Genomic DNA, 25,620 nt, shown 5'->3' on the forward strand with positions numbered 1-25,620 from the left:
AGACGTTGAGACGAAGCCTGGAGCAGAGCAGAGAGCTGAGTGAGGCCGGAGTCGTGGAGCTCTATGTGGGAGAGCGTGGCGGCTCGATTGAGAATTGTGAGTGTCTAAACTCGGGGAGCGAGAGCGTGGCGGCTCGATGCGGTCGTAGTCTGCTGTCTGCTCTGTGTCGAAGCTGTAGCGTCTTGGGTTGATTAGGACTGTACACGCCGAGTACTACATTGTTGACTGTGGAAATTGTAGTCTGGTACCAAAAGATGTAGGCAGTGTGTGGACAAGCTCGGTGTAGCAGGAGAGAAGAATGTGCATAATTGTTGCGTCCTTGGGTCGCTGGTGGAGCATTTAGATCCGGGGCGGATGGGCTCGGGCACCAGGACATTAGGAGGTAATGTAGGCACGTAGTTAGGACAACGAGGTAATCACTGCTAGAGCTGAATTGTCCTGGAGGCGACGAAGAGTCGGAAACGCAAGCTGTAAGTCCTGTACTGCGCAAAGTGATTGAGTCGGCAGAGTATCAGAATGCAGTGAACGTGTAGATGAATCTGACGAAAGAGCAGCTTTCGTGGGCGCCCCTGTAGAACAAGCAGTGCCCTGGCAGCGACGGAGAGTCGGCAGGACAGGCTGTAGATCACACATTATGTAGTTACTGATGAAGCTGCCAGATGAGTGAGTAGTGATCGTGGAGCAGCAAGCCGTAGTAGATGAAAATGCAGAGACGATCGCGATGAAAATCATAGCTATGGCAAGGGTGTTGGCAACGTTCCATGACAGGTGGCTGCGGTCGACAGCAAGCAGCAGCAGTGGAGGTCCAGTGAGAGTCCATGTTGTAGTCCATCGTGGCTGGGTATCGTCGAAACTCTCCGGGGTCACCAATGTAACGGTTCTATTGTTACGTAAAGTATGGTGACAAATAAACACAGACACTAAGATACTATATATATATTTGGTCGAATATACAGAAGTACACAGGTGATACTTTGGTGTGAGTTGAGCGCACTGAGCGTCGGTACAGTATCTCGCAAGTGTCTGCTCTAGACCACACTTGAAAGTAGACTCTGGTTAATGTTTGCTATCCTGCTGCTTATATGCCCGGGCAACGCCTCACCGTGTTGTCCGGGCAACGCCTCACCTCATTCATCTCCAAAGGTTGACAGGAATATTAACAAAGCATTTGGAGCGAGTATATTATTGGGATAATCTACTCGCTACATAGTATTAAGCTTGTCATTTAAGTTTATCATGCCCGAAACGCTTTGCGTAATAGTGGCTTTAGGCATTGTATGTACTAGCTCTACCTATAAGTCAAACAATCCTTGTAAATATTTATTGTATGTATGTACCTTACCTAAATAAAATTGTATTGTATTGTATTGTAATTATCTTAGATAGTAATAATGAGTAATTCTTTGACTTACTAACGCTGCTCGTACCAGTGGCTTTACAAGAATGTAAATACCATGCTATGTATCCTCACAAACCCAATGTACTTTCTTGTATATAAATAAATAAATACAATTTTTTTTAATAAAAGTATGAGTTCGTGGCAGCTACAGCACATCTGGGTACCAGTGACAGGATGAACAACCCAACAGTTTGGCTTTCTCTTGGGGGGGAAATGGAGGTTGTACGTGCTGCTATCTCCTGCTGGGACTGTGTTCATGTATAGATGGATGAGCTCTTGTACACATATCTGCTCAATAGAATCGTTGTTAGAAAATTTAATAAATATTTTTAATGTTCTTTCTACAAATAATGAAAATAAAAAAAACTTGGAAGATTGGCAGCTCTGGCGATCAGCTGATGACCAAAACAAAGCATCATGGAGACTTTAAGGTCGTCGCTCGTCTTCTGTATCAGGGCGAAAATAAATTTCTTAGGTATGATCTAGGGGGCTATTGTACATGTTACATTCTGCACTTGGTACTTGTCATATTTAAGTTAAATTATTGCTATTACATATCACTCAAGATGGTGAAGTTTAATTAAGATTTATTACACAATAATATGTAGTCCCGGTTCGGTAGTACGTACAGTCAAATTCAAATTCAAATGTTTATTCAGGTAAAGTACATACATACAAGGGGTGATACAAACATTGATGGATTTATAGATAGAGCTAGTACATACAATGCATAAAAGCTACTATTACGCAAAGCGTTTTGGGCAGGAAAAACACTAAAGACTGAAACTTAACAAAAATGAGTTAATGATTGGACTATTCATTGACCTAAGAAAAGCCTGTGATACTGTTAATCACAACTACCTTCTACTTAAACTCCAGCCTTATGGAATCCGAGGCCTTGCACTAGACTATATCCGATCCTATCTTAGTGACAGACACCAATGTGTAACCATCAATGATACAACTTCTTCCACTCTACCAATAACTGTTGGAGTGCCACAGGGCAGCATCTTAGGACCTCTTCTATTTCTTATATATATATATCAATGATCTGCCTAATGTCTCTAATATTCTTAAACCTATATAGTTTGCTGATGATACTACCCTCATCGATTCAAACCCCAACCCACATACACTAAATAATGTTGTGAATAATGAATTAAAAAAAGTCCACTTATGGATGTCAACGAACAAACTAACATTAAACATCGAAAAGACTTACTACATCTTATTTGGAAGCAAATCATCGAATGCAATTCAGCTACAGTTAGACAACATTAACATCAGTAATAAAAATGATGGAAAGTTTCTTGGCCTATTCCTAGACAAGAGACTCAACTTCAGCACCCACATTCAACACATACCTAAGAAAGTCTCTAAAACAGTTGGAATACTCTCCAAAATAAGATATTATGTTCCTAACTCTGCTCTCCTCTCACTGTATTATGCACTAATCTACCCCTATCTTAATTATGGTGTCTGTGCATGGGGGTCTACCACTGCAAACCACCTTAAGCCCATCATCACCCAGCAAAAATCTGCTATCAGAATAATAACAAACTCTGTTTTCAGACAATACTCAGCTCTCTTGTTTAAATCCCTTAACTTGCTAAATATTAACACCCTCCACACATTCTCTTGTGTCAATTATATTTATAAAACCCTGTTCTTAAATGCAAAACATGCTCTGAAACTCTCCCTGGACAGATGTAATAGGACCCATTATCACCACACCAGAAATAAATATCTCTTTGATATCCCCAGGGTCAAACTTAATATGTGTAAACACTCTATGCAAATTAAGGGACCTAGTCTATGGAACTCACTCCCTAGTGAATTGAAAAGCTGTCAAACTTTTGCCTCATTTAAAAACAAAAACAAAAAGTACCTAATAATTATCTTCGTAGTTTCCTACACTGAGCTTTAAATTTGCTCTGTATCTAGTATTACCCCAATCTCCCAATCTTTATGTACTTAATCCAAACAACTTTATCATTGTGTTCATTGCTGTCTTCTTTTATGTGCTAGCCATATGCTGTATTGTGCCTGCTAAGTTTTGTTAAACTACCATTCAAGCTGTCATTGCAATCATTCTGAGCTACCTATGTGCTTTAATATACCTACAATTTTTCTCTCATCCTTTATTTTTTTCATGCTATATAACTGTTATCATTTTTATAAATTTTGCAAGTATTTACCTAATTATAAGTTTCTTAGATTAAGGACTTGCCAGAAACGCTGCGCATACTAGTGACTTTACAAGAATGTAATTACTGTACTATGCTATGTATCCTCACAATCCCAATGTACCTTCTTGTATATATATAAATAAATAAATAAATAAATAAAACTTAATACTAATTGAGATTAAAGTATAAAATATGTTGAGAAAATATAAAAATAAAAAAGGGGGAACATGGCAGAAAAACAGCAAATATACAATTTGGTCAGCAAACAGCATTGTTTAAAAATAGCAGACATGGGTTTGACATTATAGGTGTAAGGTAGGTTACAGGGAGTTAATTAGGTTGTGCTTAGTTTTTATCTTAAACTGGTTGAGAGAGGTACAGTCTTTAACATGATTGGGAAGGTCATGCCTCATTCTGGGTCCCTTGATTTGTAGAGTACAATGGGGCCTCGACTTACAATGCTAATCCGTTCCCAGAGACGGATCGTAAGTTGAAATATCGTAAGTCGAAGCGATTTTTCCCATAAGAAATAGAGAGAATTGAATTAATCCGTTCCCCACCCTCCAAAATATTAACATACAAATACATTTTATACTGAATACAATGTTTTTTCTAACTACAATACAGTACCAAAGTTTCTCTTACTTTTATGGAGGGCTCTTGATGGCGTGTGGAAGATGGTGATGAGGGGGGAGGAAGAGAGTTGTTCCTGTTTGGAAGGGGAGTCCCCTTCAATTATCATATCAGGCAGTGATGTTTTCTCTGGGGTACTCTCTCTCTCTCCTACGTTTTGCCTGAATACCACTAGGACATGGTTGTGGTTCAGTGCTTGTTTGTCTCACTACAAATTTGTCAAGAGACATTTGTTTTTCCCTTCGTTTTAACATTTGTCTGTAATGATGCATCACAGTGTCATTGAATAGGTTAAGGCAACGACCTACTGCAGCTTGATTTGGGTGAGTCGTTTCAGCAAAGGTTTGCAATTCTTCCCATGCACACATTTTCTTAATTGTTGAGGAAGAGATATTTTGTACTCTTGTTTCTGCTCTATGGTCATCCTTACATGGGTTTTCATATGTTGAGTCCCACTGACTTTCCTGGGACTCATGGCGTGATATATAATAATTACTTTAATGTTCAAAATGCAAAAAATTACCACAGAAGCGGAATTTCTTATAGGCGCGATCGTCACTAAGCAGGCAGCTGTAATAAACTGAGGCAGGTTGGCCGCGTGACCGGGAACCACGCGCTTGGTCGACCTGAACGTGTACCAACAAATATCGGAAGTCGACGACACCATCGGATGTCGAGTCGCATTTTTCGATGAAATTTACATCGTAACTCGAAATTATCGTAAGTAGGGGCAATCGTATGTCAAGGTGCCACTGTATATCTAGTTTGATTAAGTCGTACTCCTGGAATATCAAAAAGGTATTTGTTTCTGGTGTGGTGCTCATGGGTTCTGTTATAACCTTCTAGGTAGCTTTTAACCCTCAAACCGTGCATATCATATATAAATTATATCAGTGACAAAACCGAAACCGCGCACATCATTTATATATGATTTCGTGTCTAGCGCTATAATTTAAACGCCCCGCCTGGGATAGGGGCAGCTATAGTACAGTCACGACCGATAGTTGCCAGATGCCACCTAGAAAAAAAATCCAGGCCAACATTCTTGGGTGTTACAGCGTCAGTATTGAGCAAGCCACCAAGGCTGGCGCACGCATCACAAGGCTCACAGCACCGCTGTTCAGCTTGTGACCACAGCATCGCCTACAAATACCATAATATAAATGATACTCCTATTATTTAGCAGTGATAGTATTACTGAAGCCCCCCTGACTGTGATAAAATTGACCAGGATTGTGGTGATATTTAGCACTGTGCTCCATGGAGGGAGGAGTAAGGCTGTGGGAGGGAGGGTTGTGGCGTCGTCTTCTGACTGTGTGTGGCCACCATTTATTGACTGCACTCACTGTACCAGCTTAGTGGTTCGCTATGGTGAACACAAATGTAGATACTTATATATAACATGTGTATAGTGTGAGATAACAGCGAGAGGAGAAGGTTGGGAGCCGCCATTTTGGTGAGGGAGGAGCGTCGTTTGCACGACTTGGCATGGTGTTTACTGATGGCCACTATGGTCTTTGGGCACCATACCAGCTTATTTGTACAGGTATGGTGAATAAAACAGGTAGATACTTATATATAATGTGTGTATATAGCGTAATAACACCATAAACAATATTGTTGGAGGACAAATATTAGTGCGTCTGGCCTTGAGGGCGGCTGCCGATCAGCTGACTGTGTGAGTAACTACGTCTTTGTGCCTTTACTCACCATACAAGCTTAGATGTACAGTTATGGTGAACAAAACATGTAAATATGTATATATAACGTTTGTGTATAGTAAATAAATACAAAAACAGTATTGTGGGAGGTGAATGAGGGTGAGTGAGGTGGTGTTGAGGGAGAGAGAGTGGCAGTGAGTGGCTCGCTGGTGTTTGGCAGTCACTCTTCGTTGCTTTTTGACTCACAAGACCAACTTAGTAGTTCGTTATGGTGTACAAAACATGCAGATACTTATATATAACCTGTGTATATAGTGTAACAACAGCAAAACTATTTATTGTTTTATGAACATAATAATTAAATCACTAACATGCACACCATAATTTTGAGTACAGCGATGGTTCACACATTTTATAATATAAATCTACCACAATTCACTGTATGGAATAATATTACTGCAAAAAAACTAAGAAAAAATCAATCTAAGACATTGAAATAATTTGGTAATAATATATTTGTGGCAACTGCCGTCTGACAGCTCGGGCGGAGTAGACCTCGTCTGGCGAAGGCTCTGCCAACGCCCCTTTTTTACCACACTTCCCTACCCTATTGCGGCTAAAATATGCCACCTACGATTTTTTTGTTATTTTTTCCATGATCAGGAAACAAAAATGAACACTTCTATAAGACGAAAGAATTTTTTGGAGTTTTTTTTTTTGTTGCGCCTGTGGGTGTGAATTCCATTTGGGCCCCTAGCGTTTTGAGGGTTAAGGTCAGGATTGACATTACAGTTCAGCATTATATATATATATATATATATATATGTTGTACCTAGTAGCCAGAACGCACTTCTCAGCCTACTATGCAAGGCCCGATTTGCCTAATAAGCCACGTTTTCCTGAATTAATATATTTTCTCTAGTTTTTTTCTTATGAAATGATAAAGCTACCCATTTCATTATGTATGAGGTCAATATTTTTTTATTGGAGTTAAAATTTACGTAGATATATGACAGAACCTAACCAACCCTACCTAACCTAACCTAACCTATCTTTATAAGTTAGGTTAGATTTGGTAGCAGAAAAAGTTAGGTTAGGTTAGGTTAGGTAGGTTAGGTAGTCGAAAAAATATTAATTCATGAAAACTTGGCTTATTAGGCAAATTGGGCCTTGCATAGTAGGCTGAGAAGTGCGTTCTGGCTAGTAGGTACGACATATATATATATATATATATATATATATATATATATATATATATATATATATATATATATATATATATATATATATATATAAATATATATATATACAGTGGTACCTCGGAATGCGAGTGTCCCTGTATGCGAGTTTTTCGGAAGACGAGCAGGATTTTCTCCAAAAATATGTCTCGGAAGGCGAGGGTTACCTCGGGACGCGAGTTTGTTGATACGTGTACAGGCCGACTGGCGCGTGGTGGCATAGCGATCGCGCCTCAGTTTACCAGTGTCTCGTGTCTAGTGACTATCCCACCTGAATTCTTCACAACGATTTACAGTTTTTTATCGGTTTTTTGGGTATTTGAGCATAAAAGTTGTCATTATACATCTTGCCATGGGTCTCAAGAAAGCCATTGGTAAGGTTCAACCTAAGAAAATAGCTGTGAGTAGAGGCAGTAGAGGATGTCCCTTCTTGATTAAGAAAATGTGTGAAGTATGGGAAGAACTGCAAAGTTTTGTTGAAAAAACTCACCCAGATAAAGCTGTAGCAGGCCGTTGCATTGACCTTTTAAATGATAATGTGATGTCTTACTACAGACAAGTGTTAAAATGTAGGGAAAAACAAGTGTCATTAGTTAATTCTTAGTAAAACAAGCAAGTCCTAGTGGTATGCAGGCAAAATGTGCCAGTGTGTGCATACCAGTGAAGTCCTCACTGCCTGATGTGATAATGGAAGGGGACTCCCCTTCCAAGCAGTAACTCCTCTCTTTCTCCCACCTCCTCACCTTCTTCCATACGCCTACAGCATTCAACAGCAAGCAAGGTAAGTAATAACTTGAACATAGTTTTGTAGGTTTATTTAGATGAATTAGGTATAAAAATTTAGTTTGATGTGGGGTTTTTGGGGTAGTCAGGAACGGATTAATTCATTTCCCTTTATTTCTTATGGGGAAATTAGTTTCGGAATGCGAGTTTTCGGAATACGAGGCGTCTCCAGGAACCAATTAAACTCTTAAACTGAGGTATGCCTGTATATATATATATATATATATATATATATATATATATATATATATATATATATATATATATATATATATATATATATATATATATATGTCGTACCTAGTAGCCAGAACACACTTCTCAGCCTACTATGCAAGACCCGATTTGCCTAATAAGCCAAGTTTTCATGAATTAATTGTTTTTCGACTACCTAACCTACCTAACCAAACCTAACCTAACTTTTTCGGCTACTTAACCTAACCTAACCTATAAAGATAGGTTAGGTTAGGTTAGGTAGGGTTGGTTAGGTTCGGTCATATATCTTCGTTAATTTTATCTCCAATAAAAAAAATTGACCTCATACATAATGAAATGGGTAGCTTTATCATTTCATAAGAAAAAAATTTGAGAAAATCTATTAATTCAGGAAAACTTGGCTTATTAGGCAAATCGGGCCTTGCATAGTAGGCTGAGAAGTGCGTTCTGGCTACTAGGTACGACATATATATATATATATATATATATATATATATATATATATATATATATATATATGTCGTACCTAGTAGCCAGAACGCACTTCTCGGCCTACTATGCAAGGCCCGATTTGCCTAATAAGCCAAGTTTTCCTGAATTAATATATTTTCTCTAATTTTTTTCTTACGAAATGATAAAGCTACCCATTTCATTACGTATGAGGTCAATTTTTTTTTATTGGAGTTAAAATTAACGTAGATATATGCCTGAACCTAACCAACCCTACCTAACCTAACCTAACCTATCTTTATAGGTTAGGTTAGGTTAGGTAGCCGAAAAAGTTAGGTTAGGTTAGGTTAGGTAGGTTAGGTAGTCGAAAAACAATTAATTCATGAAAACTTGGCTTATTAGGCAAATCGGGCCTTGCATAGTAGGCATAGAAGTGCGTTCTGGCTACTAGGTACGACATATATATATATATATATATATATATATATATATATATATATATATATATATATATATATATATATATATATATATATATATATATATATGCAACAATGATCACAAAAACACTGATCCAAGTATGCAGAATAACCACATGTGAAAAATAGAAAATGCTTAACGCGTTTTCGGCTAATTCGCCTTCATCAGAGCAAAGTAGAATGATTCTACTTTGCTCTGATGAAGGCGAATTAGCCGAAAACGCGTTAAGCACTATTTTTCACATGTGGTTATTCTGCATATATATATATATATATATATATATATATATATATATATATATATATATATATATATATATATATATATATATATATATATATAGCTACCCATTTCATTATGTATGAGGTCAATTTTTTTTATTGGGGTTAAAATTAACGTAGATATATGACCGAACCTAACCAACCCTACCTAACCTAACCTAACCTAACCTACCTTTATAGGTTAGGTTAGGTTAGGTAGCCGAAAAAGTTAGGTTAGGTTAGGTTAGGTAGTTGAAAAATAATTAATTCATGAAAACTTGGCTTATTAGGCAAATCGGGCCATGCATAGTAGGCTGAGAAGTGCGTTCTGGCTACTAGGTACGACATATATATATATATATATATATATATATATATATATATATATATATATATATACAGTGCTTCCTCAGACTAACGAACCCTGCTCTATCGAATTCCCGGAAGAGCCGAACAAATTGAATTCGGTACCAAATGTTCAGTGGAACATACAAATGTTCGATTAAGTGAGGAATGTTCGTCCAAGCGGTCACCGAGGCCGAGCGTCAGAGCTGGCTGTCATCAACTATGATTCGCCAGAGTGTAAACAGTTATTCATCTATAGTGTTTTATTATCCCTACCCATTGTTTCTAGGGAGAAATGGTGATAAAAATGGTGATAAAATGGTGTCAGGGGGGCATTGGTGAGAGAGTTGTTGTCAGGAGGCAACACGTGCTCCCCCGCCCCCACCCTCCTTCCTCCACCTGACCACAGAGACCACTCACTCTCCTCTCATCGTCAGATGCCAAGAGTCAATTTAATGATAATTATCGCATTATCTACACTGAAAATAGCCTTTTTATTAGAAAAATGTCATATTGGAGCAATAATAATGGTGAAAATTGTAATATATACAGTACATATTTTAAACAGTTTGAACACATTTCCTTTTCAGAATTTTTAATACAATTGGGGTGTAGATAACAGCTGGCATTGTGTGGCCGGCCGGTCCCTCCCTGAGCCAGTGGGGGGGGTGGGAGGGGGGGTTGTTTCCTGGATCCCTCCCTCCCTCCTCTAACAGCCTACGTACTGTACTAATACCTATTTAGAATAAATTTTGAGGAGGCCAAAAAAACAAGCACAGGTCGTGTGATCGTTAGGCCTTGGTGAGGTGGCTGGCATCATTTGTGGTGGTGTCAGGGGAGGCAGGCGGTGTCAGGGGAGGCAGGCGGTGTCAGGGGAGGCAGGCGGTGTCAGGGGAGGCAGGTGGTGTCAGGGGAGGCAGGTGGTGTCAGGGGAGGCAGGCGGTGTCATGGGAGGCAGGTGGGGTCAGGGGAGGCAGGTGGTGTCAGGGGAGGCAGGCGGTGTCAGGGGAGGCAGGCGGTGTCAAGGGAGGCAGGTGGGGTCAGGGGAGGCAGGTGGTGTCAGGGGAGGCAGGCGGTGTCAGGGGAGGCAGGCGGTGTCAGGGGAGGCAGGTGGGGTCAGGGGAGGCAGGTGGTGTCAGGGGAGGCACATGGGGTCAGGGGAGGCAGGTGGTGTCAAGGGAGGCAGGTGGGGTCAGGGGAGGCAGGTGGGGTCAGGGGAGGCAGGTGGGGTCAGGGGAGGCAGGTGGTGTCAGAGGAGGCAGGCGGTGTCATGGGAGGCAGGTGGGGTCAGGGGAGGCAGGTGGTGGAAAGAGGCAGGTGGTGGAGGCAGGTGGGGTCAAGGGAGGCAGGCGGTGTCAGGGGAGGCAGGTGGTGGAAAGAGGCAGGTGGTGGAGGCAGGTGGTGTCAGGGGAGGCAGGTGGGGTCAGGGGAGGCAGGCGGTGTCAGGGGAGGCAGGTGGGGTCAGGGGAGGCAGGTGGTGGAAAGAGGCAGGTGGTGTCAGGGGAGGCAGGTGGGGTCAGGGGAGGCAGGCGGTGTCAGGGGAGGCAGGCGGGGTCAGGGGAGGCAGGCGGGGTCAGGGGAGGCAGGTGGGGTCAGGGGAGGCAGGTGGGGTCAGGGGAGGCAGGTGGTGTCAGAAGAGGCAGGTGGGGTCAGGGTAGGCAGGTGGGGTCAGGGGAGGCAGGTGGGGTCAGGGGAGGCAGGTGGGATCAGGGGAGGCAGGTGGGGTCAGGGGAGGCAGGCGGTGTCAGGGGAGGCAGGTGGTGGAAAGAGGCAGGTGGGGTCAGTGGTGGAAGGTGTTGTCAGGGGAGGTGGAAGTGGAGAGAGAAGGGTGGTGACCACGCATGGCTGCCAAACCTCTCATTCATACTCTTTTATAAATCTCAATCTTAGCTGTAAAATATTTATGCCAAAATATGTTAATTTTCGTGTATTAATATACATTATTAATCATTAACACGTTTTATTGTTTCCTGAAGAAAACAATAGCTGACTTGGCATTGTGGTGTGTATGGCCGGGTACCTGGGGGGTGGGGGGTTTGGGGGTCCTGGAGGTGTGAGAGGAGACCTGTCAACCCATCATTTTTTTTTGTCGGGCGAGTTGAGACGCTTCCAAGCCTGCTGCTTCAATACACGGTGTGGGTGGTGTGGTATGGTTTGGGTGGTGTGGTGTGGTTTGGGTGGTGTGGTGTGGTTTGGGTGGTGTGGTGTTGTTTGGGAGTGGGTGGGTTGGTGTGGGTGGTGTGGTTGGGTGTGGGTGGTGTGGTTGGGTGTGGGGGGATGATGTGGGTGGTGTGGGGTGTGTGGGGGATGATGTGGGTGGTGGTGTGGGGTGTGTGGGTGGTGGTGTGGGGAGTGTGGGTGGTGGGGGCGAATGGTGTTAGTGGTGTTGGGGATGGTGTGGGGGTGTGGGTGGTGTGGGGGATGGTGTGGATGGTGTGGGGGATGATGTGGGTGGTGTGGGTGGTGGTGGTGGGGTGTGTGGGGGATGGTGTGGGTGGTGGTGTGGGGTGTGTGGGTGGTGGTGTGGGGAGTGTGGGTGGTGGGGGCGAATGGTGTTAGTGGTGTGGGGGATGGTGTGGGTGGTGTGGAGGATGGTGTGGGTGGTGTGGGGGATGGTGTGGGTGGTGTGGGGGATGGTGTGGGTGGTGTGGGGGATGGTGTGGGTGGTGTGGGGGATGGTGTTGGTGGTGTGGGTGGTGTGGGGGATGGTGTGGGTGGTGTGGGTGGTGTGGGGGATGGTATGGGTGGTGTGGGGGGTGGTGTGGGGGATGGTGTGGGTGGTGTGGGGGATGGTGTGGGTGGTGTGGAGGATGGTGTGGGTGGTGTGGGGGATGGTATGGGTGGTGTGGGGATGGTATGGGTGGTGTGGAGGATGGTGTGGGTGGTGTGGAGGATGGTGTGGGTGGTGTGGAGGATGGTGTGGGTGGTGTGGAGGATGGTGTGGGTGGTGTGGAGGATGGTGTGGGTGGTGTGGAGGATGGTGTGGGTGGTGTGGAGGATGGTGTGGGTGGGGAGGGGGATGGTGATTCTCGCATCTCAGATTATTATTGACACCAAAAGAGCATGAAAGATATTATAATGAAGCACCACACAACAAAGAAACAAACTAATGTGTCCTGGCATATGTTTAAAAAAAAAAAAATAAGAAGGTTGTTGGGGCCGGACGGATGGAACGAATTCCGCACTGGAACGAATCGGCTTCGCCCCATATAGTTCGTTCAAGTGAGGACACACTGTATATATATATATATATATATATATATATATATATATATATATATATATATATATATATAAATATATATATATATATATATATATATATATATATATATATATATATATATATATATAATATATATATATATATAACACATTTTCCGAGGAAATCCTGCTCGTATTTTGAAAAACTCGCATACAGGGACACTCGTGTTCCGAGGTACCACTGTATATATATATATATATATATATATATATATATATATATATATATATATATATATATATATATATATATATATATATACAGTGGTACCTCGGAACACGAGTGTCCCTGTATGCGAGTTTTTCAAAATACGAGCAGGATTTCCTCGGAAAATGTGTCTCGGAAGGCGAGGGTTACCTCGGAAAACGAGTTTGTTGATACGTGTACAGGCCGACTAGCGCATGGTGGCATGGCGATCACACCTCAGTTTACCAGTGTCTCGCGCCCAGTGACTACCCCACCTGAATTCTTCACAAGGATTTACAGTTTTTTGTCGTTTTTTTGGCCATTTGAGCATAAAAGTTGTCATTATACATCTTGTCATGGGTCTCAAGAAAGCCATTGGTAAGGTTCAACCTAAGAAAATAGCTGTGAGTAGAGGCAGTAGAGGAAGTCCCTTCTTGATTAAGAAAATGTGTGAAGTATGGGAAGAACTGCAAAGTTTTGTTGAAAATACTCACCCAGATAAAGCTGTAGCAGGCCGTTGCATTGACCTTTTAAATGACAATGTGATGTCTTACTAAAGACAAGTGTTAAAATGTAGGGAAAAACAAGTGTTTTTAGACAGATTCTTAGTCAAACAAGCAAGTCCTAGTGGTATGCAGGCAAAATGTGCCAGACTGTGCATACCAGTGAAGTCCTCACTGCCTGATGTTATAATGGGAGGAGACCCCCTTCCAAACAGTAACACGTCTTCCGTACACCAACAGCAGTCCTCAGCAAGGGTAAGTAATAACTTGAACATAGTTTTGTAGGTTTATTTAGATGAATTAGGTATAAAAATTTAGTTTGATGTGAGGGTTTTTGGGGACATTAGCTTCGGAATACGAGTTTTCGGAATACAGGCATACCTCAGAATGCGAGTTTAATCCGTTCCTGGAGACGCCTCGCCTTCCGAAAACTCGCATTCCGAAGTTAATTTCCCCATAAGAAATAAAGGGAAATGAATTAATCCGTTCCTGACTACCCCAAAAACCCCACATCAAACTAAATTTTTATACCTAATTCATCTAAATAAACCTACAAAACTATGTTCCAGTTATTACTTACCTTGCTGTCGAGTGCTGTAGGCGTATGGAAGATGGTGAGGAGGGGGGAGGAGGAGAGGAGTTACTGTTTGGAAGGGGAGTCCCCTTCCATAATCACATCACATAACCCCATGCCTTGTAACACTATGGATACCACTTCTCTTTCTAAATTTTTCAAACCAGCCCCTGCTTGCCTTAAACTCTTTCTTATCTGCATCACTCGTTGCAGGGGTCTTCTTTAGAAGGTCTTCGTGCAACACCCTGGCTTTCTCACAAATAATGGCCTCCGAAACACTATCACCTCTCAACTCCTTGTCGTGTATTCAAATTAATAACAACTTTTCCACTTCTTCAAGTATTTGTGGTCTTTGTGCCGTTAATGCTCTTACTCCTTTTGCCACATTAGCACTCATAATCTTATTTTTCTTCTTAAGTATAGTGCATATTGTTGATGTGGCTTTGTTGTACTGCCTACAAAGTTCAACAACACGTGTACCGTTCTCATGCTTCCGAATGATCTCTTGTTTCTCCTCTATTGTCATCCTCACATGAGCTTTCTGGCCTTTATCCTTACCACTGGCTTTCTTGGGACTCATGGTGAGATATATAATAACAAATTGTATAGACAAAGCACCAAAAATCCATCAAAACACTGAAAATCCGCGACAAGAATTGATGTGGGGGTAGTCACTGAGCGCGAGACAATGGTAAACTGAGGGGCGGCGGGGCGGAGGGGCGACGATCGCCGAACCACCACGCGCTAGGTCAGCTGTACGCGTATCAACAAACTCGCGTCCAAACTCGCCTCCCGAAGTAACCATCGCCTACCGAGACAAATTTTTGGAGTAAATACACCTCGCCTTCCGAAAACCTCGCATACAGGGACAATCGCATTCCGAGGTACCACTGTACGAGCTGTCTCCAGGAACGGATTAAACTCTTAAACCGAGGTACCCCTATCGTGTACCCGAGGTATATATATATATATACCCGAGGTATATATATATATATATATATATATATATATATATATATATATATATATATGACTGAAAACTCACACTCCAGAAGTGACTCGAACCCATACTCCCAGGAGCAACTGAGTATGTTGCAAAATAAATATATATATATATATATATATATATATATATATATATATATATATATATATATATATATATATATATATATATATATTTATATATATATATATATATATATATATATATATATATATATATATATATATATATATATACAGTACAACCTCGATTCAACGTACTATATGGGACCGACCCCAGTTCGTTGGAGCGTTGGATTCGTTGCAAGAGGTGACCTTCAGGAGGCGTTTGCATCAGTGTCTTTATTTTTCTTGTAGACATTAAAAATGCATTATCATATTATATACTGTACCTATATATTATTACTCTACTAACAAATACTGTTACATTTGTTATTTACCTTATTGTTGGAGTTAAGTCCATCTTGAAGTCTCATGGAGTTGTGAATGCTATACAGTAAATACATGCTGTAGTGTATTATGCCATTAACACTGTGTTGAGTAGTTCTGTTGTATGTTGAGTACTACAATAAAGTTTATGAAAACTATTGTACACTAAAATTATTGCAACTTTAATTTTAACACTATATTTTGATTTGTCAAGAGGCTGGAGTGTTCATTCCATGACTTTGTTGGACATATCTGCACAATCACGGAACATCCGTGCACCATGTCGGCTCCAAATGCACTCATTGTGTCAGTGATGGCTGACTGGTGGGTGGATGGGCAGGCAGGCAGGGAGGCAGGCAGGCAGGCAGGGAGGCAGGGAGGCAGGCAGGCAGGCAGGGAGGCAGGTTGGGAGGCAGGCAGGCAGGCAGGCAGGCAGGGAGGCAGGCAGGCAGGCAGGGAGGCAGGCAGGGAGGCAGGCAGGCAGGCAGGCAGGGAGGGAGGGAGGCAGGCAGGCAGATATGCAGATAGGCAGGCAGGGAGGGAGGGAGGCAGAGATTGGGAGGGAGGTAGACAGGAAGGGAGGCGGGCAGGCAGAGCTTGTGAGGGAGAGGCAGGCACGGAGGGAGACAGGCACGGAGGGAGGCAGGCAGAGCTTGGGAGGGAGGCAGGGAAGGAGAGGATGGAGATGGATTGATGGAAGGATGGAGGGATGGATGATTTGAGGGTGTGTGTGTATGAGCTGTAGGGGTGGGGGGGTGGGGGAGGTGTGTCGGTGGTGGTGAAGGGACCGACTTGGTGATAACCCTAACTCTGACCCAGTTAACTTTTTTTTAACTTGATTTGTTTCTTCAATTCTGGATGGATGGAGGGAGAAAGGGGATGGATGGAGGGAGGGAGGGAAGGAGGGATGGAGAGAGAACGAGGGAGGGAGGGATGGAGAGAGAGGGAGGAAGGGAGGGAAGGAAGGAGGGAGGGATGGAGAGAGGAAGGGAGGGAGAGCTGGAGAGAGGGAGGGGGGAAGAGCTGGAGGGAGGGAGGGAGGGAGGGAGGGCTGGAAAGAGGGAGGGAAGGATGGAGGGAGGGGGAATAGAGAGGGAGGGGGAATAGAGAGGGAGGGATGGAGAGAGCGAGGGAGGGATGGAGAGAGCGAGGGAGAGAGGGATGGAGAGAGGGAGGGAGGGAGGGAGGGAGAGAGGGAGGGAGGGAGGGAGAGATGGAGAGAGGGAGGGAGGGAGGGATGGAGAGAGGGAGGGAGGGAGGGATGAAGAGAGCGAAGGAGGGAGGGAGGGATGGAGAGAGCGAAGGAGGGAGGGAGGGATGGAGAGAGCGAGGGAGGGAGGGAGGGATGGAGAGAGCGAGGGAGGGATGGAGAGAGCGAGGAAGGGAGGGAAGGAGGGAGGGAGGGAGGAAGGGAGGGAAGGAGGGAGGAAGGGAGGGAAGGAGGGAGGGATGGAGAGTGGGAGGGAGGGATGGAGAGTGGGAGGGAGGGATGGAGAGAGGGATGGTGGGATGGAGGGAGGGAGGGAGGGATGGAGGGATGGAGGGATGGAGAGATGGAGAGAGAGAGAGAGAGAGAGAGAGAGAGAGAGAGAGAGAGAGAGAGAGAGAGAGAGAGAGAGAGAGAGAGAGAGAGAGAGAAAGAGAGAGAGAGAGGGGGGGGAGAGAGAGGGGGAGAGAGAGAGGGGGGGGAGACAGAGAGGAGGAGGGGGAGAGAGGGGGGGAAGAGGGAGGGAGGGAGGGATGGATGGATGGAGAGAGAGAGAGAGAGAGAGAGGGGGGGGGAGAGAGAGAGGAGGGAGAGAGAGAGAGGGGGGGAGAGAGAGAGGGGAGAGAGAGGGGGGGAGGGAGGGAGGGAGGGATGAAACACGCATGGTGCTGTGTGTACAGGGATTAGACCCGTCCACTCACTCACGCTAGAGTTGTTCCAATAACATACAGTAATTTCTCAAAGAGCAGATGTCTATCATATTACAGTATATTTTCGGTTTTATTTAGTTTAGTTTAATTAGGATAATAAAAAGCTATTAAAACACTGGTTTTAGAAATTATTAATATGAAACTTTTAAAAGTCATGGGTCACTGAACTATGACGACACACAGACGAAAGTGAGTGAAACCTCACTGTAAAGTGAGGTTTACAGTACAGTATTCTCTTATCTGTCCACCCTCACTCATCTTGTTTCATCACAGAAAATGTCTATAAGGAGATTTTACCACATGTAGCTAGGTAATCACGCTTCATCCTTTAAATTAATGTACAAAGATACGTGTGCCCCAAATCAGTGAACGAAAATCATGGAAACTCAGTTGTTCACTTGTGTGGATCACTCTGGCTGGTGTTTGTGTGGACCTTTCTGGCTGGTGCTTCGTTCATATGGTTCACTTGTGTGATCCAACTTGTCTTATGAAGGAATTATTAATTGTAATCTGTGATAGAATGAGAAAGTTTTCCACCACTCTGTGAACTCTGTCCCAAACCACATGTGTGGTCTACTTGTGTGGTCCACTTGTGTAGTCCACTTGTGTGATCCACTTGTGTGATCCAACTTGTCATATGAGAGAATTATTAATTGTAATCTGTGATAGAATGGGAAAGTTTTCCACCAGTCTGTGAACTCTGGACATCGTAAGCAAATCCGAACATCCCTCGCTTCGGCGAACCATTGTTCGTTGAACCGGGTGAGTAAATTGGGCCTGAAAAGTGTGCGAACTAGCCGGAGATTCGTTGAATCGGGGTACGTTGAATCGAGGTTGTACTGTATATATATATAAATATAAATGTCGTACCTAATAGCCAGAACGCACTTCTCAGCCTACTATTCAAGGCCCGATTTGCCTAATAAGCCAAGTTTTCATGAATTAATGTTTTTTCATCTACCTAACCTACCTAACCTAACCTAACCTAGATTTTTTTGGCTACCTAACCTAACCTTACCTATAAATATAGGTTAGGTTAGGTTAGGTAGGGTTGGTTAGGTTCGGTCATATATCTACGTTAATTTTAACTCCAATAAAAAAAATTGACCTCATACATAGAGAAAAGGGTTGCTTTATCATTTCATAAGAAAAAAATTATAGTAAATATATTAATTCAGGAAAACTTGACTTATTAGGCAAATCGGGCCTTGAATAGTAGGCTGAGAAGTGAGTTCTGGCTACTAGGTACGACATATATATATATATATATATATATATATATATATATATATATATATATATATATATATATATATATATATATATATATATATATATATGTGACGACTGAAAACTCACACCCCAGAAGTGACTCGAACCCATACTCCCAGGAGCAACGCAACTGGTAACTACAGGGCGCCTTAATCCGCTTGACCATCACGGCCGGACAAAAGGAAGTGATAGCCGAAGCTATTTGAACCACTTCCCCGCCGGCAACTCGGATGGTAATCTTGGGCATAGCATTTTATCAAATCACCTCATTCTTTGGGGCGCACGTGAGTAACACAAATGCAAACAAGCCTGAATGGTCCCCAGGACTTATGCGACTGAAAACTCACACCCCAGAAGTGACTCGAACCCATACTCCCAGGAGCAACGCAACTGGTAACTACAGGGCGCCTTAATCCGCTTGACCATCACGGCCGGACAAAAGGAAGTGATAGCCGAAGCTATTTGAACCACTTCCCCGGATCACGATATACTCTGCTATCATCCCGATTGTTTCATCCACAGGTACGTTGGTAAACAGTGATTCTACGTCCAACGAGGCTCTTATCCCTGTGGCCCGTGTTCCCCGCAGTAAGTCAACAAATTCCTTTGGGGACTTCAGGCTGAATGCGCAAGGGACATAAGGAGTCAGCAAGCCGTTGAGTCGCTTCGCCAGTCTGTACGTGGGTGTGGGTATCTGGCTGATGATTGGCCGGGGAACACGGGCCACAGGGATAAGAGCCTCGTTGGACGTAGAATCACTGTTTACCAACGTACCTGTGGATGAAACAATCGGGATGATAGCGGACAGAGTGTATCGTGATCCGGCCTGTACTCCTCTTGACATACCAGAAAACATTCTAAGGAAACTACTCCAAGCTTGTACTAAAGAGGCACCCTTCTTGAGCCTGGATGGGCATATGTATAAGCAAGTAGATGGGGTCGCAATGGGTTCTCCCCTAGGTGTCCGGTTTGCAAACTTCTACATGGGTACCATTGAACAATAGGTCTTAGTCGAAATGAACTTGAAACCGGCCATATACTGCAGGTATGTTGACGACATTTTTACACAGGTACCTGATGTTAGACATATGCAGGAGCTGAAGGAGGCATTTGAGCGAAATTCTGTGTTGCGTTTCACTTATGAGATGGAGAAGGATGGGAAGCTGCCCTTTCTAGATGTAACAGTCATGGAAAGGAGCGGAGGTTTCCACACTGCAGTCTACACTAAGGAAACAAACATAGGAATGTGCCTCAATGCCAACAGTGACTGCCCAGACAGGTACAAGAGGAGTGTTGTTAACGCTTATGTCGACCGTGCTCTCAGCCACAGCTCAGGATGGAAGCAAGTCGATGAAGAACTCTGTAGGGTAAGGCAGGGGTTAGTCAACAACGGCTTCTCCAATGGTTTCGTTGAAGACATCATAAGAAGGAAGGTGAAATGCCATGCAACCTCTGAAGAGACAACTAACACAACACCGGTACCCCTATTAGACTATTTTACAGGAACTTCTTTTCCACAGCTCATAAAACGGAGGAAAGGGTCCTGAAAGATATTGGAACGTTACGCTACAGACAAAAGTCAGAAGATACAATTGACGATTTACTATAAAACCAAAAAAACGGCCAGCCTACTCATGAGAAACTCTCCAGACACACAGTAGAACGCATTAAAAGAGACCAATGTCGTCTATGCCTTAAAATGCCCACTTGGGGACTGTAAGCCTCAAAGAACTCAGTATATAGGCAAGACAACAACATCTCTTTCCAGGCGATTAACGATGCATAAGCAACAGGGCTCCATTAAGGAACATATAATCTCTTCCCACAACCAGACCATCACCAGAGAAGTCTTAACAAAAAACACAGAAATCATCGATAGATACAGCGATAGCAGGCGGCTTGATATCTGCGAGGCACTACACATCAAGAAGTCAACACCAGCAATCAACAGCCAATTAATGCACATCTATATTCTACCCACTTCAAGACTCCGCACCAATATAGAAGCATCAAGAAATATGGGCAATAGGCCCTTTGCAGTTCCATTTCTTCCCTTTAAACTTACCCAATATTATACCCATTGTTTCGTGTTCTATCTTGTGTTTTCACCTCATCCAAAACTGTTGTAACATATCACCTCACCCATATGCAGGTATATAAAATGAATGCCATTTAAATTATAGCATAGTAGGACTCTGTTTAGTGTTTGCAGGTTATAGTTGTGTGTGTGTGTAAACTAAAGTCTGAAAATGTAATAAGTTATTACAAAGCGCGTTCAAGTGTCGTGTCAGACTAGAAATAAAAATGAATTTTGGAGAATTGATTTTTCTATTACCATCGACAGTGAAAAGAAACATAAGAAATATTGAGAAAATTTGTGTTAGAATTAGTAATCTTACTTTTTCGGTCATATTTAATAATATATGCTTACAAGAAAGACTGCTACCAAAATATACTAATATATATATATATATATATATATATATATATATATATATATATATATATATATATGTCGTACCTAGTAGCCAGAACTCACTTCTCAGCCTACTATTCAAGGCCCGATTTGCCTAATAAGCCAAGTTTTCCTGAATTAATATATTTACTATAATTTTTTTCTTATGAAATGATAAAGCTACTCTTTTCTCTATGTATGAGGTCAATTTTTTTTTATTGAAGTTAAAATTAACGTAGATATATGACCGAACCTAACCAACCCTACCTAACCTAACCTAACCTATATTTATAGGTAAGGTTAGGTTAGGTAGCCAAAAAAAGCTAGGTTAGGTTAGGTTAGGTAGGTTAGGTAGACGAAAAAACATTAATTCATGAAAACTTGGCTTATTAGGCAAATCGGGCCTTGAATAGTAGGCTGAGAAGTGCGTTCTGGCTATTAGGTACGACATATATATATATATATATATATATATATATAATACACATGAGAGGATGTGCAGTGACTTAATATCTAACATATTCAGAGATTTGAGTAGGGGTACCAAGTGATGTCTAGGGCCAGAGTTAGGTATTGTCCTAATAACAGCTTTGTGTTGAGTAATTATAGGACGTAAATGATTTTGGGTAGTAGAACCCCAAGCACAAATACCATAGTTGAGATAAGGATAGATGAGAGAGTAATAGAGCATCACCAGGGCAGGGCGAGGTACATAATATCTGATCTTAGAAAGAATGCCAACAGTTTTTATAACTTTTCTTTATATATTTAGAATGTGTCCCTGGAAATTTAGCTTGTGGTCAATGAGAACGCTAAGGAATTTGCCATCTACTTTGTTACAAATTTAGGTATTGTTTATCCTGAGATTTATTTGATTTGAGGATTTATTGCCAAACAAAATATAGAAAGTTTTGTCAATGTTGAGGGTGAGTTTGTTGGCAGTTAGCCAAAGATGGACTTTGTTTAGCTCAGTATTCACTGTGACATTTAGAGCAAGGGGGTCAGGATTGGAGTAAATGACGGTTGTGTCGTCAGCAAATAGAATTGGTTTGAGGTGTTGGGAGGCATTTAGAAGGTCATTAATGTAGATGAGAAAGAGGAGAGGGCCAAGTATGCTGGCTTGAGGAACACCAATGTTGATTGGTAGGGTGGAAGAAATTGAATTATTCACAGAAACATACTGTAGCCTATCAGTAATGTAAGACTTAAGGTATTGCAGGGAGTGACCTCTGACTCCATAATGATGTAATTTAAGAAGGAGGTTTTGGTGGTTGATAGTGTCAAAAGCCTTACGCAGGTCCACAAATAACCCAACAGGGAACTCATTTTTATCAAAAGCTGCATATATCAAGTTAATCATACTAATAAGTGCATCGTTAGTGCTTTTTTGGGGTCTGGAGGCATATGGGCAAGAGCTAAGTATATTGTGTTTGGCTAGATAAGATTAAAGCTGCTTATAGATTAGTTTTCAGATATTTTTGACAAGTTTGTCAGGATTGATATAGGTCTGTAGTTATGAACATCAGTGAGATCACCACATTTGTGGACAGGGGTTACTCTCGCATTTTTTAGAATATCTGGAAAGGTTTGGAGTTCAAGTGACTTGTTGAAGAGCAATGCAATGGCAGGGGGCTAAAGATCTGGAGGCTTTTTTGTTAATTAAAGTTGGTATCTCCTCGAGGGCACTAGACTTGGTTTTCTGGGAAAGAATTATCTCATTAACATCAGTGGAATTTGCAGGCATTAGATACAGAGACTGTGGATAGTTAGTTACTTGTAAGATAGTCCTGAACATCAGTACTGGAAGATGGAATATCATTTGCAAGGGATGACCCAATGGAAGAGAAAAACCTTTTGAACTCAATAGCAGTATCAGAGGCTGTAAGCTGACCATCGTTATTGGACAGGAGTATTGGTTTGTTATTTAAAATCTTCTTTGATCCCAATATTTGTGAAATTGTGCTCCATGTTTTCTTAATGTTTCCCTTTGTATGGGGTAAATTTATCTTTGTAGTATTTAATTTTGGCTCTTCTAATTATTTTAGATAGCAGTGATGAGTAATTCTTTTAAAATTCTTTGGAGACGATTCCTAACCTATACTTCTTCTCAAGCTCATATTTTTTATTAATGGATTTAAGTATTCCCTTCGTAAGCCAAAGATTGTTTAGCCTTTTAGTTGTGACTTGTTTTGTTAGCATAGTATAGTGGGTGTTATAAAGGCTGAGAGTTTTTTGAAGAGAAGATTGCACTGCTAGGTTGATCTCCCCTATGTTACCTAATTCGGACTCCCAGTTGACATTAGCAGCAGTAGCTGTAAAATTGCCTATAGCAGTTTCATTGTGAAGCCTAAAGCTTATTTCCCTTGTCTCTAGAGGTGGTTTGTTAATGTTAGGAGAAATGTGGGGTAATGGTCTGTAGTGCTATCCATGATTATCCCTGAAGTAAGCGGAGAGGTTATGTTGGTCCAGATGTGATCAAGAGCCATGGCAGTACTATCAGTGATTCTAGTAGGTCTAGTGATTAAGGATATGCGGAAGCAGGAATTCATACAGTTGAGGAAGCTAGCAGCAGTAGGGGTTTCAGGCTCGCAGAGGTCAATATTAAAGTCCTCTGCGATAATTAGATGGTTTTTGTTCAGTCTTATCTAGTACTGTATTAGATTTCTAAGGTTAGAGTTGAATTCGGACACATCAGTGTTAGGAATTCTATAGACTGCTCCCACAGTCAGGACATACTCAGCACCCTTGACTCTGAAACTGGCTAAGATATACTCCCCACAGTAGTCTCTAGTTCTAATTATTTTTAAGCATGTCAGTTCTTGGTGGTAGTAAAGAGCAGTACCACCAGCTCTCTGAATTGGTCGACAGTTGTGACTTGCTGAGTAGTTTGGCATGTTAAAGAGTTGAGTAGTATCCTCTTTTAACCAGAGCCCATCGGCCGAGCGGACAGCACACTGGACTTGTGATCCTGTGGTCCCGGGTTCGATCCCGGGCGCCGGCGAGAAACAATGGGCAGAGTTTCTTTCACCCTATGCCCCTATTACCTAGCAGTAAAATAGGTACCTGGGTGTTAGTCAGCGGTCACAGGCTGCTTCCTGGGGGTGGAGGACTGGTCGAGGACCGGGCCGCAGGGACACTAAAGCCCCGAAATCATCTCAAGATAACCTCAAGATAACCATGTTTCAGTAAGTATAATAAGAGAATTTGTTGTCAACAGTTTCAATCAAGGCACTAACATCATCGAAGTGTTTGCTTAGAGATCTTACATTCAAGTTAATTACAGAGATATTGTGATTATGTGTTAATACATTGTTTACATCATGTGCTGTAAAATATCTGCAATTTTGATCATTAAAGTGATGATTGTCATAGATACTGGATAAGAGGTTTTGTTCTGGGTCTATACTTGTTTGCATAAGAAAGCTGGTTGTAGGAAAACAAGGCAAAAAAGGCAGTTACAAAATAAACAAATTTTGATATAAAAGGGGGGAAAAGTATAAATATAAATAAGACTATACAAAACAAACACGAAATGAACAAAAAAAAAAGGAAAATGAGGTAGATTGCTTACAAGTACTCTCAGGTACACTGTAAGTAATAATTTGCATTTTTAGGCTGAGGCAAAGCCAGGGGTACAATGGAGTAAGGGAGTATGGCGAGGCTAGGCAACCTAGGTAATAATGAAAGCAAAGAAAAAAGTTGAATAATAAACATAGGGAAATTTAATCTAATGATTATTAACTATAAATAGTTTAGTTATGATCCTATAATTAATAAGAACTAAAGAAAATATTAAGAAACAAATCTGGCTAACGGGGTCGAGTGTGATAGGGCTATTGGAGTGAGCCTGTCTCCTCCCCAACCACCGACACACCTTCGCCACCCCCTCTACATCTCATACACACTCTCTGCTTTAAGGTCACATAGTTCAACTGTCCATAATTCATAAGTAAAAATGTATTTGTTTAATTAATAAACAGGAAGCAATAAAATATGTTAATGATTATTAATGTATCGTACTGTAATACTGTACACTTAACACGAAAATCAACATATAATGGCATAAAGCTAAGATATACATTTTAATATAGACGATAGGCTCTGTCAGCGAATTAACATGCTGACTTCATTACACATCTCCCATTACTTCTCCTTCACTGACTGGAAGTGAAGTGATTCTAGTAGGTCTAGTGATTAAGGATATGCAGAAGCAGGAATTCATACAGTTGAGGAAGCTAGCAGCAGTAGGGGTTTCAGGCTGTCAGCGAATTAACATGCTGACTTCATTACACATCTCCCATTACTTCTCCTTCACTGACTGGACTGGACTGACTTGACTTCACTGACTGGACTTGACTGA

General features: G+C 42.0%; 1 protein-coding gene across 4 annotated transcripts in view; it reads left to right on the forward strand.

Annotated features, from left to right (window-relative positions):
* Nucleotides 1–1,629: 1,629 nt before the first annotated feature.
* The window catches only part of LOC123761786 (xaa-Pro aminopeptidase 3), a 154,178-nt gene continuing 130,187 nt past the window's right edge, over nucleotides 1,630–25,620 (forward strand). Inside the window, exon 1 of one of the 4 annotated variants that reach the window (XM_069330499.1) lies at nucleotides 1,630–1,874. In XM_069330499.1, coding sequence (XP_069186600.1) covers nucleotides 1,817–1,874 — 58 coding nt within the window. In that variant the 5' untranslated portion in view covers nucleotides 1,630–1,816. Of the gene's footprint in view, nucleotides 1,875–12,707; nucleotides 12,877–25,620 lie in introns of those variants that run through there. The other 3 variants (XM_069330500.1, XM_069330497.1, XM_069330498.1) reach the window with 3 other exon arrangements.

The sequence above is a fragment of the Procambarus clarkii genome, chromosome 24 (assembly GCF_040958095.1).
Source record: "Procambarus clarkii isolate CNS0578487 chromosome 24, FALCON_Pclarkii_2.0, whole genome shotgun sequence".
Classification (NCBI taxonomy): Eukaryota; Metazoa; Arthropoda; class Malacostraca; order Decapoda; family Cambaridae; genus Procambarus; species Procambarus clarkii.